At 38.1% G+C, this 14,126-nt stretch overlaps 1 protein-coding gene across 1 annotated transcript in view; it reads left to right on the top strand.

Annotated features, from left to right (window-relative positions):
* LOC122399111 (neurexin-1) overlaps positions 1-14,126 on the top strand; it is a 455,816-nt gene that overhangs the window by 241,194 nt on the left and 200,496 nt on the right. The window contains exon 7 of the mRNA XM_043399529.1: positions 2,720-2,746. Coding sequence (XP_043255464.1) covers positions 2,720-2,746 — 27 coding nt within the window. The remainder of the gene's footprint in view (positions 1-2,719; positions 2,747-14,126) is intronic.

The raw sequence follows: 14,126 nt of genomic DNA, 5'->3' as shown, positions 1-14,126 counted from the left end.
CCGGGGTATTAACGTGACGTTAGGATAAGTCAAGTTCCAGTGGTTGCGTGGCACACAAGCCAGGGAAATTGTTCGATGCTTAAATTTTCCATCCGGCTGATGAAAATCTGGAAGTTTTAACGATAACGACCGAACGAGTAATCTGTTCGTTAAAAGCCAGCCGAACGTGCGATTATTTCATAAGGGTAATCGCTCGTTCCTCGAAGAATCCTCGAAGACGTGGAAGACGCTTCTCAATTAAATTTTCCACGACGTAAAAATGGAAATTTACATCCACGTAATTATATTATTACTAAAAATAATTGGTATAAAAATTCACGTAATAACGAAATTCTGAAAAATAGGAATTAATTTTATATTCCGATTCCCTTTCAAATTTCACGAAATATAATTAATATTACAATATACACGTCCACGTTGCTCCGTCGAAACGTCGAACGCCAGAACGGGATTGAAATTCCATTGGTAATTTAGAGGGACCTGAACCTTGACCCGAACAGATTTCGTTCGTTAAATTAAAGTTACATGCAGCGAAAGCCTTGCCCGACCTTAATGCGCCTAATTTGTCACGATCGCGGGAGTAAGTCGAAGGCAGAATTTATTTATCGAAGAAATGTCACCGTTGGAAAATGGGGTGGACGAGAACCGATTTATTAAGGTCAATCCGTTTCCAATATCAAACATCCGTAGTGTTAAATGCGACCGAAATTTAATCCGTTATTCGACAAGAAAACGTACGAAAATGGGACCGAAAAACTAAATTTTTAAGCTCACGGTAAAACGATTTAATTTTTAAATTTCAGAGAAATTTTAATTAAAGAGATTTTCCTCGATATTTCACGCCACTTTCTAGCTACTTTGTTAGAAAGGTAATTTCCATCTCCGCGCGAAAAATGGATTTGTCTTGGCAAAAATGTTTCGAAATTTTCGGAATTTCCGAGGTCTTTCGTTTTTTCTCTCACGAAATTAAATATTGTTCCCGGGCACACGGAACTCTGACCGTAAAAAAAACCATTATAAATACCGATTCGGTTACCTTTTGTAAACAGCAACGCGAAAGGTAATTATTTCTCGGTTGAATTTCTGTTTTTAACAAAATTCGCCGTGCTCTATAGGGTGAGGTGAACGAAAGGGGAGGGGAGAGGGTCGTTGAGAGTTTAAAAAAGTAAGGTCGTTAGCAAGAGGTACGACCGAAATGTAAAAGCGGCGAGAACAGACAGAGGGGCAACTTGGTTCGGATCTAATTCTGCCGCGGTACACAGAACTTCGGCTCTCGAAACGTCGTGGAATACGTAAAATGCCCGTCCGTTTTTCTCAAGCAGGCCGAGGTTAACCCGTTTTACTGTCGCGAAAGTTCTTATGATAATCGTGGCCGAAACTTTTTCGGCGCGCTCTCGCTCGGACACGTTGCGATCAGCTTCGACCGCTTCTTCATCGTTCTGAATTTCAATTCTCGCGCCTTTCTCGCGTCGAACATAACCTCTACGCGCGTTAGACAGCGCCATTATACATATTTTTACCACTTAAATCAGCTGCAGTTAATTACAATCACTATTGGCCACTGTAATCGTAAAAATCAATTGCAACAATTACGATTCGTCGATCGCAATGGCAAATTAACAATCGAATATTAAGAATTAAATTTTCCTTTCAGTTGCAATTGAAAACTCACACTTCCATTTTAAATAAAAAGACAGGTTACTATATTTCAAATTGAAGTATGAGTTTTCAATTGCAATTGAAAGGTAAAAATTCTTAATATTGATATACAGAGTGTTCGGTCATTCCTGGGAAAAATTTTAATGGGAGGTTCTAGAGGCCAAAATAAGACGAAAATCAGAAATATCAATTTCTTGACTGAGGCTTCGTTAAAAAGTTATTAAAAAATTAAATTAAAAAATTTCAAATCGTTCTAAAAAAATTATCGTTGGTTGCAGGGGTCAATTACAATCATTTTTGGTGAATAGACATACCCCCAAAATCCTACGCAATTTCGAGAAAAAAATTCCTTACCGAAAATGTAATGTCTGACTATACATTGATATGTTTCCCTGAAATTTTTCGGCGAAAAAAAAAGTTTCAAATCGTTCTAAAAAAATTATCACTGGTTGCAGGGGTCCATTACAATCATTTTTGGTCAATATACATACCCCCAAAATCCTACGCACTTTCGAGAAAAAAATTCTTTACTGAAAATCTAATGTCTGACTGTTTATTGATGTTTCCCTGAAATTCTTCGGCGAAAAAAAATTTCAAATCGTTCTGGAAAAATTATTTTCAATTGTGGGGGTTAATTACAATCGTTTTTTATCATTAGACATACCTTCGAAATCCTACCCATTTTCGAGAAAAAAATTGTAGAAGGTGTGAAATTTTTCGACTAAATTAAAAAATTTCAAATCGTTCTGGATAAATTATTTTCGGTTGCATCTTTTTAATTAAAATTTAAGTAAGAGTTCTCAATCGCACTAAAATGAAAATAAACTGATAAATATACAAAATTGAAGACTTCCACGTATCTTTTCTGACGTCTATTTTATTGTTTTTATATTTCGATTAGAAGTGTGATTGGGTATCGATATTTGTTAAGGAATGAATAATGACTGTACGAGAAATACATACAAATATCGAACCACTTCAGTCGAGGGTGTAAATTAATTATTTATCCGTGTTACCGTATTCCCAACGACTGATGGCTTCTTTCTGCCTTCTGTTTCAGATCTCTTCCATCACCACTTTCTGTAAGGTGAGTAGCTACTTGTCTACCCGATATATTGGATATTGAATCGCCTGCTTTTGAACGCGGGGAACAATGCATCCGTCTACTCTGTATTCTCGTCCTTTTTACATGCCATGCACAGGACGTATCTCGAGGAAATACAAATATTGAATAAGAGATCAGATACCCGCTCGGAGATTGTTCTGCAATGATTACGTTCCTAGGTAAAGGTTCGACTACGATGTTTCTGCATCAAAACGAACGTCTGGTTTTACCGATATATAGATACGCTCACTCGTTACTCGAATGAATAATGTATTCTTGCTCCTTAATAACGAATCAAAATCTAGATATTTAATGGGAACATTTTATATTGCAAACACAATTACATACGTATGGGGAGCTCTTGTTAAAAATTTCTGAAGCACAGTCTTCGATGCATCAAAATTATTTGTTGCATGAATTATTTCATCAGTCGATATTCGAATTGAACAACGAGTGACTCAATCTTCAGAGTTAGTGTCTCCTAATTGAACTTATAAAATAGTTAATTTTATAATTTGGAATATCGATTAAAACAAAATAGGTGGGTGATATGTTTACGAATTATGATACTCAGAAATAGTGGAAGAGTGACAGAGTAAATGTGTTCATCTTGTTTATTAAATGTAATAAGAAGGATTGATCATTTTTCATCTAACAGGTTTATAGCATGCTATTTCGTAGAGACGAGAAATCTACACTGATTAATCTACAAGTGTTCGACCAAATGAAATTAGAATTCTATTTCCATGGATTTTAGTAAAGAAAGATGGCTCGATTCTTGAAACTTCTTTAATTAACAGGTTTATAGCATACTGTTTCGAAGAGACAAGAAATCTACACTGATTAATCTACAAATGTTCAACCAAGTAGAAATTAGAATTCTATTTCCATGAATTTTAGTAAAGAAAGGGGGTTCGATTCTAAACACATTTTCGACTAACTAATTTATAGCACAGTGTTTCGTAGAGGCCAAAAATATCTACATCGATAAATCTACAAATGTTCGTCCAAGTAGAAGTTGGAATTCCATTTCCATGGATTAATATTTCAGCAAAGAAAAGGGTCTCGATTCTTGAAACAGCGAGTAGAAAATGGCGCCGTACGAAACGAAAGGATCGATCGCATCCCCCCAGTGTCTTGACATAAATGTAAGAATTAATCGAGAGTTAAAAGCATCAGGTTCGTACCGTCTGGAATATCGGTTTGACATATTTTCCGCCGAACCGTCGTCGATGGAAACGCAGCCTCGCGGGGGAAAGGTCGCGGCGGAACCGGAGACAATCGGGCTCGCGAGCAATAACTGGGAAATATATTCTCGATCACGCGATAAGATTCCTCCGGTTCGATAGGAGAACGAAGATGGCAGTCGATCTGTTTCTATTTATACCGTAGTTCCTCGTCTTTTCCGCGTATCGAGCGCACTTGACCCGGAGACGAGCGATCCGCGAGAGGAAGGAAAATAATCGTTAGCGGAACGTGGAACTTCGTGGAAATAAAAGGTTAACGAAGAGAGGACCGAACGATCGAAGGAGCGTCTCGAGTTGTGTCCTGAAGGGACGAGAGGGATAAGAGGTCGCGGACACGAGGAGACGGACGACCGGAATCCTGTTAAAAATGGCCGCCATTTCTCGAAGGCACCAGAAAGTTTCGACTCTCGCGTCTTCCACGGTGCTCCTTTGAGGCATAGAATGACAAAAGTCCGATATAAGTCGCGTCGAGGGCGGAATCTCGTTCCGTGGCGTCTTCGACGACGGGTGTCCTTGTTTCCACGGTCTCGTATTTTACTGTAAATCGGTTTGTATCTCCTTCGAAGGTCGTCGATATCGAATACCATACGAATCTAACCTGGAAAAGGATTTGTAATTTGCACGCGATCAATGTGCATGCTTGTAAATATTACGGCGAATTTGAAGGAGAATTTTTTGCTCGCTCGAGAACGTGCAAAAATCACGCGACCTGCGGTGGTCCAGAAAAAAGCTGTGTGCCGTTCCAGGGCTGAAAGTTCTAATTTCGCTTCGACGCCGAATTGCACGCGAGTGTTTACACGGGAATAGAAAATTGCAGAAACGAGGTATTCGAGAAGGGAAGAGCAAACTCAACAAAAAGTTCATACAGGTTTAGAATTACATTACGATTGTAAAAGAAGTTGAATTTGTGAAAAGTTGTAAGAAAATCAACGTTGACCAGCATATCCATTCGCGTTTCGTTCTTTTCCTTTTTCGAATTGGCTCAAAGCAGTTTTCATTTGGACAAAATGCGAAAGAGAAATGCCAGGCGCGTACAAAAAAAAAATTGTACGAGCAAAGGATGGGACAGAATCGCAGAGAGAGAATCTGGCTAAAAATGGCGATCATTTATTCAGCCGACCGAGAACTTCCCTCAGGGTTTTCGACTCCGAACCTTTCCGCGGGTGTTTCATTATTAATTTTTCGTTGGAGGCTTAACGACGCTAAACTCTTGTCTCCTCGCCGTGGGACCGCGTTCTTTCGAAATACTATTAAAATCTTATTTGATATTCCGTTTTCCTTTTGTCGCCGAGGCACACGCCATTTCTTTCGTCCGTCGTTTGTAATCTTTCGTGTAATTATTCGTGGCTCGATGTAACATACTTGGATGGAAACGAACGATGAAAAGAACTCGCTGAGGTATTTATTGAAATATCGAGATTTTTAGAATGGTTCACACTGGTACAGTTCGGATTATCCGGCACTCGGTTATCCGAATAACAATAATAGAAAATTTTCAAATCGTTCTGGACAAATTATTTTTAGTTTCAGGGTCCAATTACAATCATTTTTGGTGATTAGATATATCCCCAAAATCGTACGCATTTTCGGGGAAAAAATTCAAGAATGTGCCTAAATTTTTCGGCGAAAAAAAAAATTTTCAAATCGTTCTGGAAAAATTATATTTAGTTACAGGAGTCAAATATAATCATTTTTAGTGAATAGACATACCCTCGAATTCCTATTCACTTTCGAGAAAAAAATTCAGTAAGTGGACAAATTTTTCGTCGAAATTAAAAAACTTCAAACCATTGTAAAAAAATTATTGTTAGTTGCAGGGCCCAATTACAATCATTTTTGGTGAATATACATACCCCCGAAATCCTACACACTTTCGAGAAAAAAATTCCTTACCAAAAATATACTGTCTGACCATAGCATTGATATGTTTCACTGAAATTTCATGCGTATCTTTAAAACATCATAACTTTTGAACGGATTTTAGGATTTCAATGTTTCAAGAGGCAAACGACGCGTATTTCAATGAAGAATATGTAGAAAGTAATATAATTTTCCTGCATCAACGTTTCCAGGAATAAATTCTTTCGCGAAAGATGAATGAAAGTTTATTTAATAGAACGTTCGATCGTATCATTAAAATTGTCTGTCCCGGTTTAAATAATTAAACCGTATAGAAGTCTTGAATATATTATTCCGCGTCTGTAACTCGTTCCGTTCGTGTAAACGGTTTTAATTTCGCGGCGAAAAATAGCCGGTGACGCGTTCGCGAAACTGACGCAGCCACGCGCGAACGAGCGGCTACGAGTTTACAATGGACTAAATTAAATCAAAATGTAAATCGATCTCGCGTTGAACCGGTGCCTGGACAGAAGTCGAAAACAGAGGAAGTGGTTTAGAAAGCAAAGTGTGGACAAAAGGACGATGAAAATATGAAATATCGCGGGGTGAGCGTCGCTGTTGTTTGTTCTCAATATGATATCGCTGTTGTTTCAGCCACGAAGAAAATCACCATTGTATTTTCAACGTTCGGAAAGGATTGCAGTTCCTTTGCGAAGTGACTGAGAAAAATCGCGAATATAAGTCGCTTCGATTCCGTCGTAAAGAAAATGTTACCGCTAGAATGTCGGCAATTTAAGGTGGTTTACGCGAGAGATAAATTAATAGCGTCATTTAACGGATAAATGGGATCTAGTTAAAACCTTAACGTATCTCGTACATTATATATCCTAAGAGATTCGTTTCGTGTTCGCGTAGAAGCCGCGGTACTAAATTAGTCGGGAAAATTCCTGAAAACCCGTTGAAAGTTTTATTTCGACGAAACATCCGAACGTCGCCGGTCGAATTTCGAGTGTGCACGATTCTCAAAATTAAACGTGGCATTAATAATCGACTCGACTTCACAGTTGTCGGTTAATACAAGAAAAATGAAATGTTTCACCAGCATCTTCGAAGAAATTTTCTTTATTCGACTGTTTTCGCGACAGCGTCTCGCTCGAAGCGAACGGATGTCAAAGTGGAATAAACCGGAGTAGTTCGTCGCGTTAAATATTAATTTTCTTAAAATAGCTTACGATCCCCCGGGGCGTGTAGCGCTTCGGAGTAATTTTCAGTTAGCAGCCGCCGCTGATATCCGCGTCGCGATGCTTCGAGGCAAAAGAAACGTTCAAAGCGTCGGTCGTTCTTAAGGAAATGGTAGAAAGTCAAGCCTGACGCGTCTCTCCTGCACTTGACTGCTTTCTCGTACACCGGGACCCGAGAAAGAAAATTCTGACACGCAAATAAAAACGCCACCCCCTTCGTTTCGTATCTCGAATTCGCAGCGCTCCGCAACGGAAACCTTCAACGCGGTGAAACGGTTTCCTATTCGATAATGGACTATTCCGAATGCGAATGACTCTCGTTTCGCGTCTAATTACACCGTCGATATTTCTTATTTAAAAATCGTTGAAATACTTAAATGCACGATTTATTGCAGAACTTGTTTCGAAATCCTTCCTATGTTACGATAGAAATAAAATAAATGGAATTATACAGGGTGTTCAGCCACACCTGGGAAAAATTTTAATGGGAAATTCTACAAGCCAAAATAAAACGAAAATCAAGAATATCAATTTCTTGGCTGAGGCTTCACTAAAAAGTTATTAAAAAATTTCAAATCATTCTGAAAAAATTATTATTGGTTGCAGGGGTCAATTACAATCATTTTTGGTGAATAGACATACCCTCAAAATCCTACGCACTTTCGAGAAAAAAATTCCATACTGAAAATCTAGTGTCCGACCATTCATTGATATGTTTCCCTGAAATTTTTCGGCGAAAAAGAAATTTCAAATCGTTTTGGAAAAATTATTTTCGGTTGCGGTGGTCAATTACAATCATTTCTTACCATTAGACATACCCTCAAAATCCTACGCACTTTCAAGTAAAAAATTCCTTACCGAAAACCTAGTGCCTGACCATACATTGATATGTTTCACTGAAATTGTTCGGCGAAAAAAAAATTTCAAATCGTTTTAAAAAAATTATTTTCGGGTGCGGGGGTTAATTACAATCACTTTTTACCATAAGACATACCCTCGAAATCCTACCCACTTTCGAGAAAAAAATTCAAGAAGGTGAGAAATTTTTCAACAAAATTAAAAAATTTCAAATCGTTCTGGAAAAATTATTTTCGGTTGCAGGGGTCAATTACAATAATTTTTGATGAATAGACCAACCCCTGAAATCCTACCCACTTTCTGGAAAAAAATTCAGTACAGGCGGAACTTTAAACGTTAATAACTTTTTAACGAAGCCTCCATCAATAAAATATTATTCTTGATTTTCGTCTTATTTTGGCCCCTAGAATTCCCTATTATAATTTTCCCCAGGGGGGGCCGAACGCCCTGTAGCTCCAAGACCAAAGAATTATATATAGATATACTTTGCTGGCGATCCTGAAACGTGGAAAGATTTTTGGGAATATTTTTTCAATATTGTAACGTTTCGTGGCTATTATGGCAGGTATTAAGCTGACAAAATACTCGAAAATCCTGACGTTGCAAGGTTCAGATTTATTGTTCGCAGACTATTGTAATCCAAGATCCTCGAACAGCTGCACACAGCATGTGCTAGAGTCTTAACTATAAGACAGTTTACCTATTGTTTTGCAGACCGTCTTCATCCCAGAGACGTCCTTAGCAGAAGGGAAACTGGTGCTTTCATTCTCCGACCAAAACACACATTGATTGTTACCATTTGTGGGCGTTGAAACTTCTCGCCCAAGAGGAATTGAGCAAATCAATTCTTAAGGTCAGACATTGGAAAATTAAATAGAATTCACAGTCAGACGAGTCTCGTAGAGTTTCCGAAAAACAATTCTGTCATTTTCCAGTAACAGCCAAAATAATTTGTTTGGAGTTAACGCAATAAGCTGAAAGCCGAGTCAGTGCAGCCAGTCAGTCTCCCCTTATCAAGCCTATCGATAATCAGCCTGAAATTTTATCATGTCCGGATGATATCCATGAAAACGTTTACCGAATCCAGTGCGTTCGAACGATCGCAGAATTTCAATAAAGCTTACAGGATCGAGCGAGCCCGAATACATTCGTTATCAATTTAATCTCGTCCGATCAAATTACCAGCGGGTTCGCGTTACCATTAAAAATTTTGCAACCGTAAATACCCGGTGGATCGTATGGCGCGAACGACTACGATGCACGAGCATTTTCATCTCATTTAATTCTTCCAAATCATTAATACGACGGCCAGGGACGGCTGCTGGATTAATGGCGTAACCGGATTTCACGGTTTTAACGATCCTCCGACGTCAGTCTGGTCTCGGAAAAACGCTCGATCGGTGCTCATTACGCAATAAAGTTACCAGCGGACGCTGGCTGCAAAATGATCTATTCCCGCGGCTCGTCCTTTTTCCCTGCCCCAAAAATCCGAGTCCGCCCCCCCTCGGTCCTCGTACGTCGAGTGCGTTCGTAGATCATGTCGCGCGAAAAATAAATGATTTCTCCGTTTTTAACGAGATCGTAAATTACGGGCGACGTTACGGGCGTCTGGGAGAACCGGCGAAATCTCCGGGGGAAAAAAAAGGGAAAACATCGAAAGAGAGGGAGAAACATGGGGGAAAAGAAAGAACGTTCGCTCAATGGCGCGCACGGTCGCTCGAATTTATTCAACCGTTCTCTCGTGGATCTTGTAAGTGGAGAAACCGCGTAAATGGCGGGCACGGAGGCAAATTCAGGTACCAATGATAAATACGCTTTTGAGAATTTTGAAAACTTTTTTCGTCGCTGGGAAATCGCAGTCACCCTCTGTGGGTCGAATTTCTTTCTTAAATATAAACTTTCAAGGCATTTACTTTGATATTTCAGAGATACAAGTATACAAGAAAAGCAAAATTGAATTTTATGAAGTATGAGACTGACAATAATTACAAGGAGATACCAAGTAAGAGACATTTAAATGATAGAATCGAATGGTCGAAAACATGGATCAAACCATGTGCAGTATTAGCGTCAATGAGCATACGATTATAGGGGTTGTAGAGGCCATAAAGTGTTCGATGGTGTACTATGTAAAATAATTCAATTAAAATTCGAAAAGCTAAAATTATTTGGTAAAATGTCGATGTATTAGCACGTGACCTGAAAGTTATTATTGCTCCTCTAAATTAAAGTTTAACAACAAACTGACTCCCAGAAGTAAATCAGCTCAATTTTGCGAAAAAAAAACGATATAGCTAAAAGTTTCCGTTCCGGGATATTTGAGGCGAAGTTTGGCGATATATTCCGCCATATTGTTCGTGTTCGCGAACGAATAATCTCGATCCAGGCAGTTCGCGGGAACGAGCGTAGGCAGGAAGGCGAGAGATTTCATCCTCCCCAGCCAGGAGCCACCGCGAATTTCTGCTCCACTTTTACGAGCAGCGACGCGTTTATCGCGGTCGCGGCCGAAAACGCGACGCGGTTACCGAAGGTGGCCGCAACGCTCGCCATATTAACGAGAGAGGAGACGACACACGGAAATTGGGAACCGGTACGGGGCGAAAGAGGCTGCCGGTGACACCGGGGGAAACTAGAAACGCGGGACATCAAAGCCGGAAGAGAAACGGTGGCGAAGACGGGCAAATAAAATGGAAAATGAAGACGAACGAGAGCGGGGAAACGGACTAATGGCGAGGAAGAAACCGACCGACTCGGCGGAGGGACGAAGTTATGGCGTTTACATAAATATGCACACGAATGGTATTATGTTACGATTCGTCGTTCGATATTCCGACATCGACGAGCATAAAATGTTTGATTTAATGGAAAACAAACGAAATTTGTCGGTGCAGGGCATTTCTGGAATTTTAAATTAACATAAAAAATTCGGAGAAATTTGAGACGAATTGATATTGTGTCAATGGTGGGAGTTTGGAATCTACAGTGAATGAAATTTTCTTGATCGTGTTTATTTTTGTTGGTATATAATAAAATTGAAGCTTATATGGCATGCAACAATCTCCAGGGCTTATTAGTAAACACTTTGAAAATGTCAACGTTTTAATGGGAAAGCTTTGAACTACGTTTTAATAAAAAGTCGAACAAGTTTTGTATCAACGATGTAATAGCTGTGTCAAAGGAAAGGGGGTTGTCGAAAGAGGTTCACAATTTTTCATAAAATTCCATTATATATTTAAAATATTGCTTCAAGTTGTAGTACAAAATTCGAACATATGGGGGCACCCTGTCGATTTTTTTTTTTAATTTGTGTGACGCTCTACAGAAAAGTTGTCTAATACTGTTTTGTAGGCACCCATGAGCACTACTTTCTCCTAAAATTTCATTGAAATATATTCACTATTGCAGGAATTATGGCCGTTTGAAAATTGGACCATTTTTATGGGGGTTTTCTCGCTTTACGGGGTGAAGGAACAACTTTTTCAATATTGTTAGAATTCCCACATATTCTCCGCTAAAATACGCGTTGTTTGCGTTTTGAAAAATTAAAATCCTCCAATCCGTTCAGAAGTTAGAACATTTTAAAGATTCGCATGAAATTTCGGGGTACCATTTCTGGCCAGAAATTATATTCTCAGAAAGGATTGTTTTGCTCGAAAATGGCTAGGAATTCCGAGGTATGTCTATTCACCAAAAATCATTGTAATTGATCCTTGTAGCCAAAAATAATTTTTTCATAACGATTTGAAATTTTTGAATTTCGTCGAAAAATTTGTCCACTTGCTCAATTTTTTTCTCGCAAATGGTTAGGATTTAAAGAATACATGCATTCTCCAAAAATTATTGTAATTGATCTCCGCAGCCAAAAATAATTTTTTCACAATGATTTGAAATTTTTGTAATTTAATTTTTTAATAAGTTTTTAATTAAGCCTCAGCCAAGAAATTGATCTAGAATCTCCCATTAAAATTTTTACCAGGGGCCGAACATCCTATATAATTTTGACCCTAGCAAACAACGTGGCAAGAAAATTGAAAATGGAAGTCGGGAATAGATGGGTGGATAAGTAACGCTGCAAGTAGCGCGAGAACAAATGAAAGAACGTTAAAGGCGAACGGGGGAGACAAAGTTCGGAAAAAGTCGACATGGTAATAAGAGGAAAACGTAACGAATAAGAAGGAAACCAGAGACCGTGAGCGGGGAACGGAAAGGGTCAGAATTAATGAAACAAGTAAACTGCTCCGCTGCTGGAACCCCCACGCAGTAATTTACTTCGTCCGCAAACCCGTACGTTTTCGCCCCCCCCCCCCTCCCCTCTGCAACCTCTTCTGTCTGCTTTCCATCGAGCCAGCGGAGTTTCGATTCGGGAGGCCGCTAATTCGTATTCAGGAGTCCGCCAAACGGAATCGGACCTCGGATCCTGCGGCGACCGCCCCCCACCCGCGTCCTGGAAAATTGTTTAACGCGATTAACTCGACTGGTGGCCGATATTTCTTCGCGCCAACCAACGGAGAGAAAAGTCGAGGATTTTTTCTCGAACCCGGAGTGTCCGTGTCGATTATGGAAAGAGGGGAGCTTGCATTTTCTGGGGAATATCGGTCCTTTGTGATCGCGACTCGTTTAAAGGGAGGAAAATTGAACGATGCTTGGCGCATCGATTTAATTATGAATGAAAAACTCGACCGGTGTTCTTATGGAAATTAAATTTTCTGTTGCGGTATACTATGGTTTATTTAACCCCATTTGCAGATTTAAGTGGTATAATCAGAACGCAATAACTGTTATTAACAAAAATGGCAGATTCAAAAACTATACAAATGATCGAGCTTTTTATGTTTGTGTTGAATATTATACTGATTAAAAAATTTTGATATCAATTTTAAGTTTATTTATATCATATACAATGATTTTATTTTGAAATATTTGTGTAATTTTATAAAGATTTTCGGTCGAGCATCTCTGATTTATAAAACAAGCTTCACATTTAGAGTGGAATATTCAAAAACTATAAAAAAGATCGAACTTTCCATGTTTACGTTGATTATAACACTGATTACAAAATTTTAAGTTTATTTTCATCATATAAAATAATTCTATTTTGAAATATGTGTAATTTTTTAAAGATTTTTAGTCGAGCATCTTTGATTTATAAAGCAAGCTTCATATTTAGAGTGGAATATTCAAAAACTATAGAAAAGATCGAACTTTCCATGTTTACGTTGATTATAACACTGATTACAAAATTTTAAGTTTATTTTCATCATATAAAATTATTTTATTTTGAAATATGTCTAATTTTTGAAAGATTTTCGAGAAATCTCTGATTTATAAAGCAAGCTTCAGATTTAGAGCGGAATATTTAAAAACTATAAAAAAGATCGAACTTTCCATGTTTGTGTTGATTATCACACCAATTAAAAAATTTTAGTATCTATTTTAAGTTTATTTACATCGTATAAAATGATTCTATTTTAAAATATGTGTAATGTTCTAAAAATTTTCAGTCAAGCATCTCTGATTTATAAAACAAGGTTCACATTTAGAGCAGAATATTCAAAAACTATAAAAAAGATCGAGCTTTCCATGTTTACATTGATTACAAAATTTTAGTATTTATTTTAAGTTTATATAAGAAAATGAAAATATTAAGAAATATGTCTAATTTTTTAAAGATTTTCGAAAAATCTCTGATTTATAAAACAAGCTTCACATTTTGAGGAAAATAATCCCCACGCAATAACTGTTACTTGTCACCAAAAATGGAATATTCAAAAACTACAAAAAAGATCGAACTTTCCATGTTTACGTTGATTATCACATTAATTACAAAACTCTAGTATCTCTTTTAAATTTATTTACACCACATACAATGATTCCAATTTTGAAAAATATCTAATTTTTTAAACTTTTCAAGCATCTCCGATTTACAAAGCAAGCTTCACATTTAGAGCGAGGACGCAAATGGGTCGAATCGTTCACTGCGAAACTAAGCTCGACAAAAATTTAATTCTGACAGAAGTATTCCTCGTCTGTGACTAGTAGATGACGTTTGCGATATCGATTACTGTTGCGAGCGTTCCGAAATTGCACGACACAAGGGGGATCCGGCCGTAAAACGCTATAAATATTGATGCAATACGAAACGTAAGCACACAATCCGTATGGAAGTACGTCGAAATA

The sequence above is a fragment of the Colletes gigas genome, unplaced genomic scaffold (genome assembly GCF_013123115.1).
Source record: "Colletes gigas isolate AHSC1104 unplaced genomic scaffold, ASM1312311v1 Colletes_gigas_Sc00012, whole genome shotgun sequence".
In the NCBI taxonomy this organism is placed as follows: Eukaryota; Metazoa; Arthropoda; class Insecta; order Hymenoptera; family Colletidae; genus Colletes; species Colletes gigas.
Note: the sequence above shows the minus strand (reverse complement) of the source record. Positions and strands in the feature narration are given on the sequence as shown.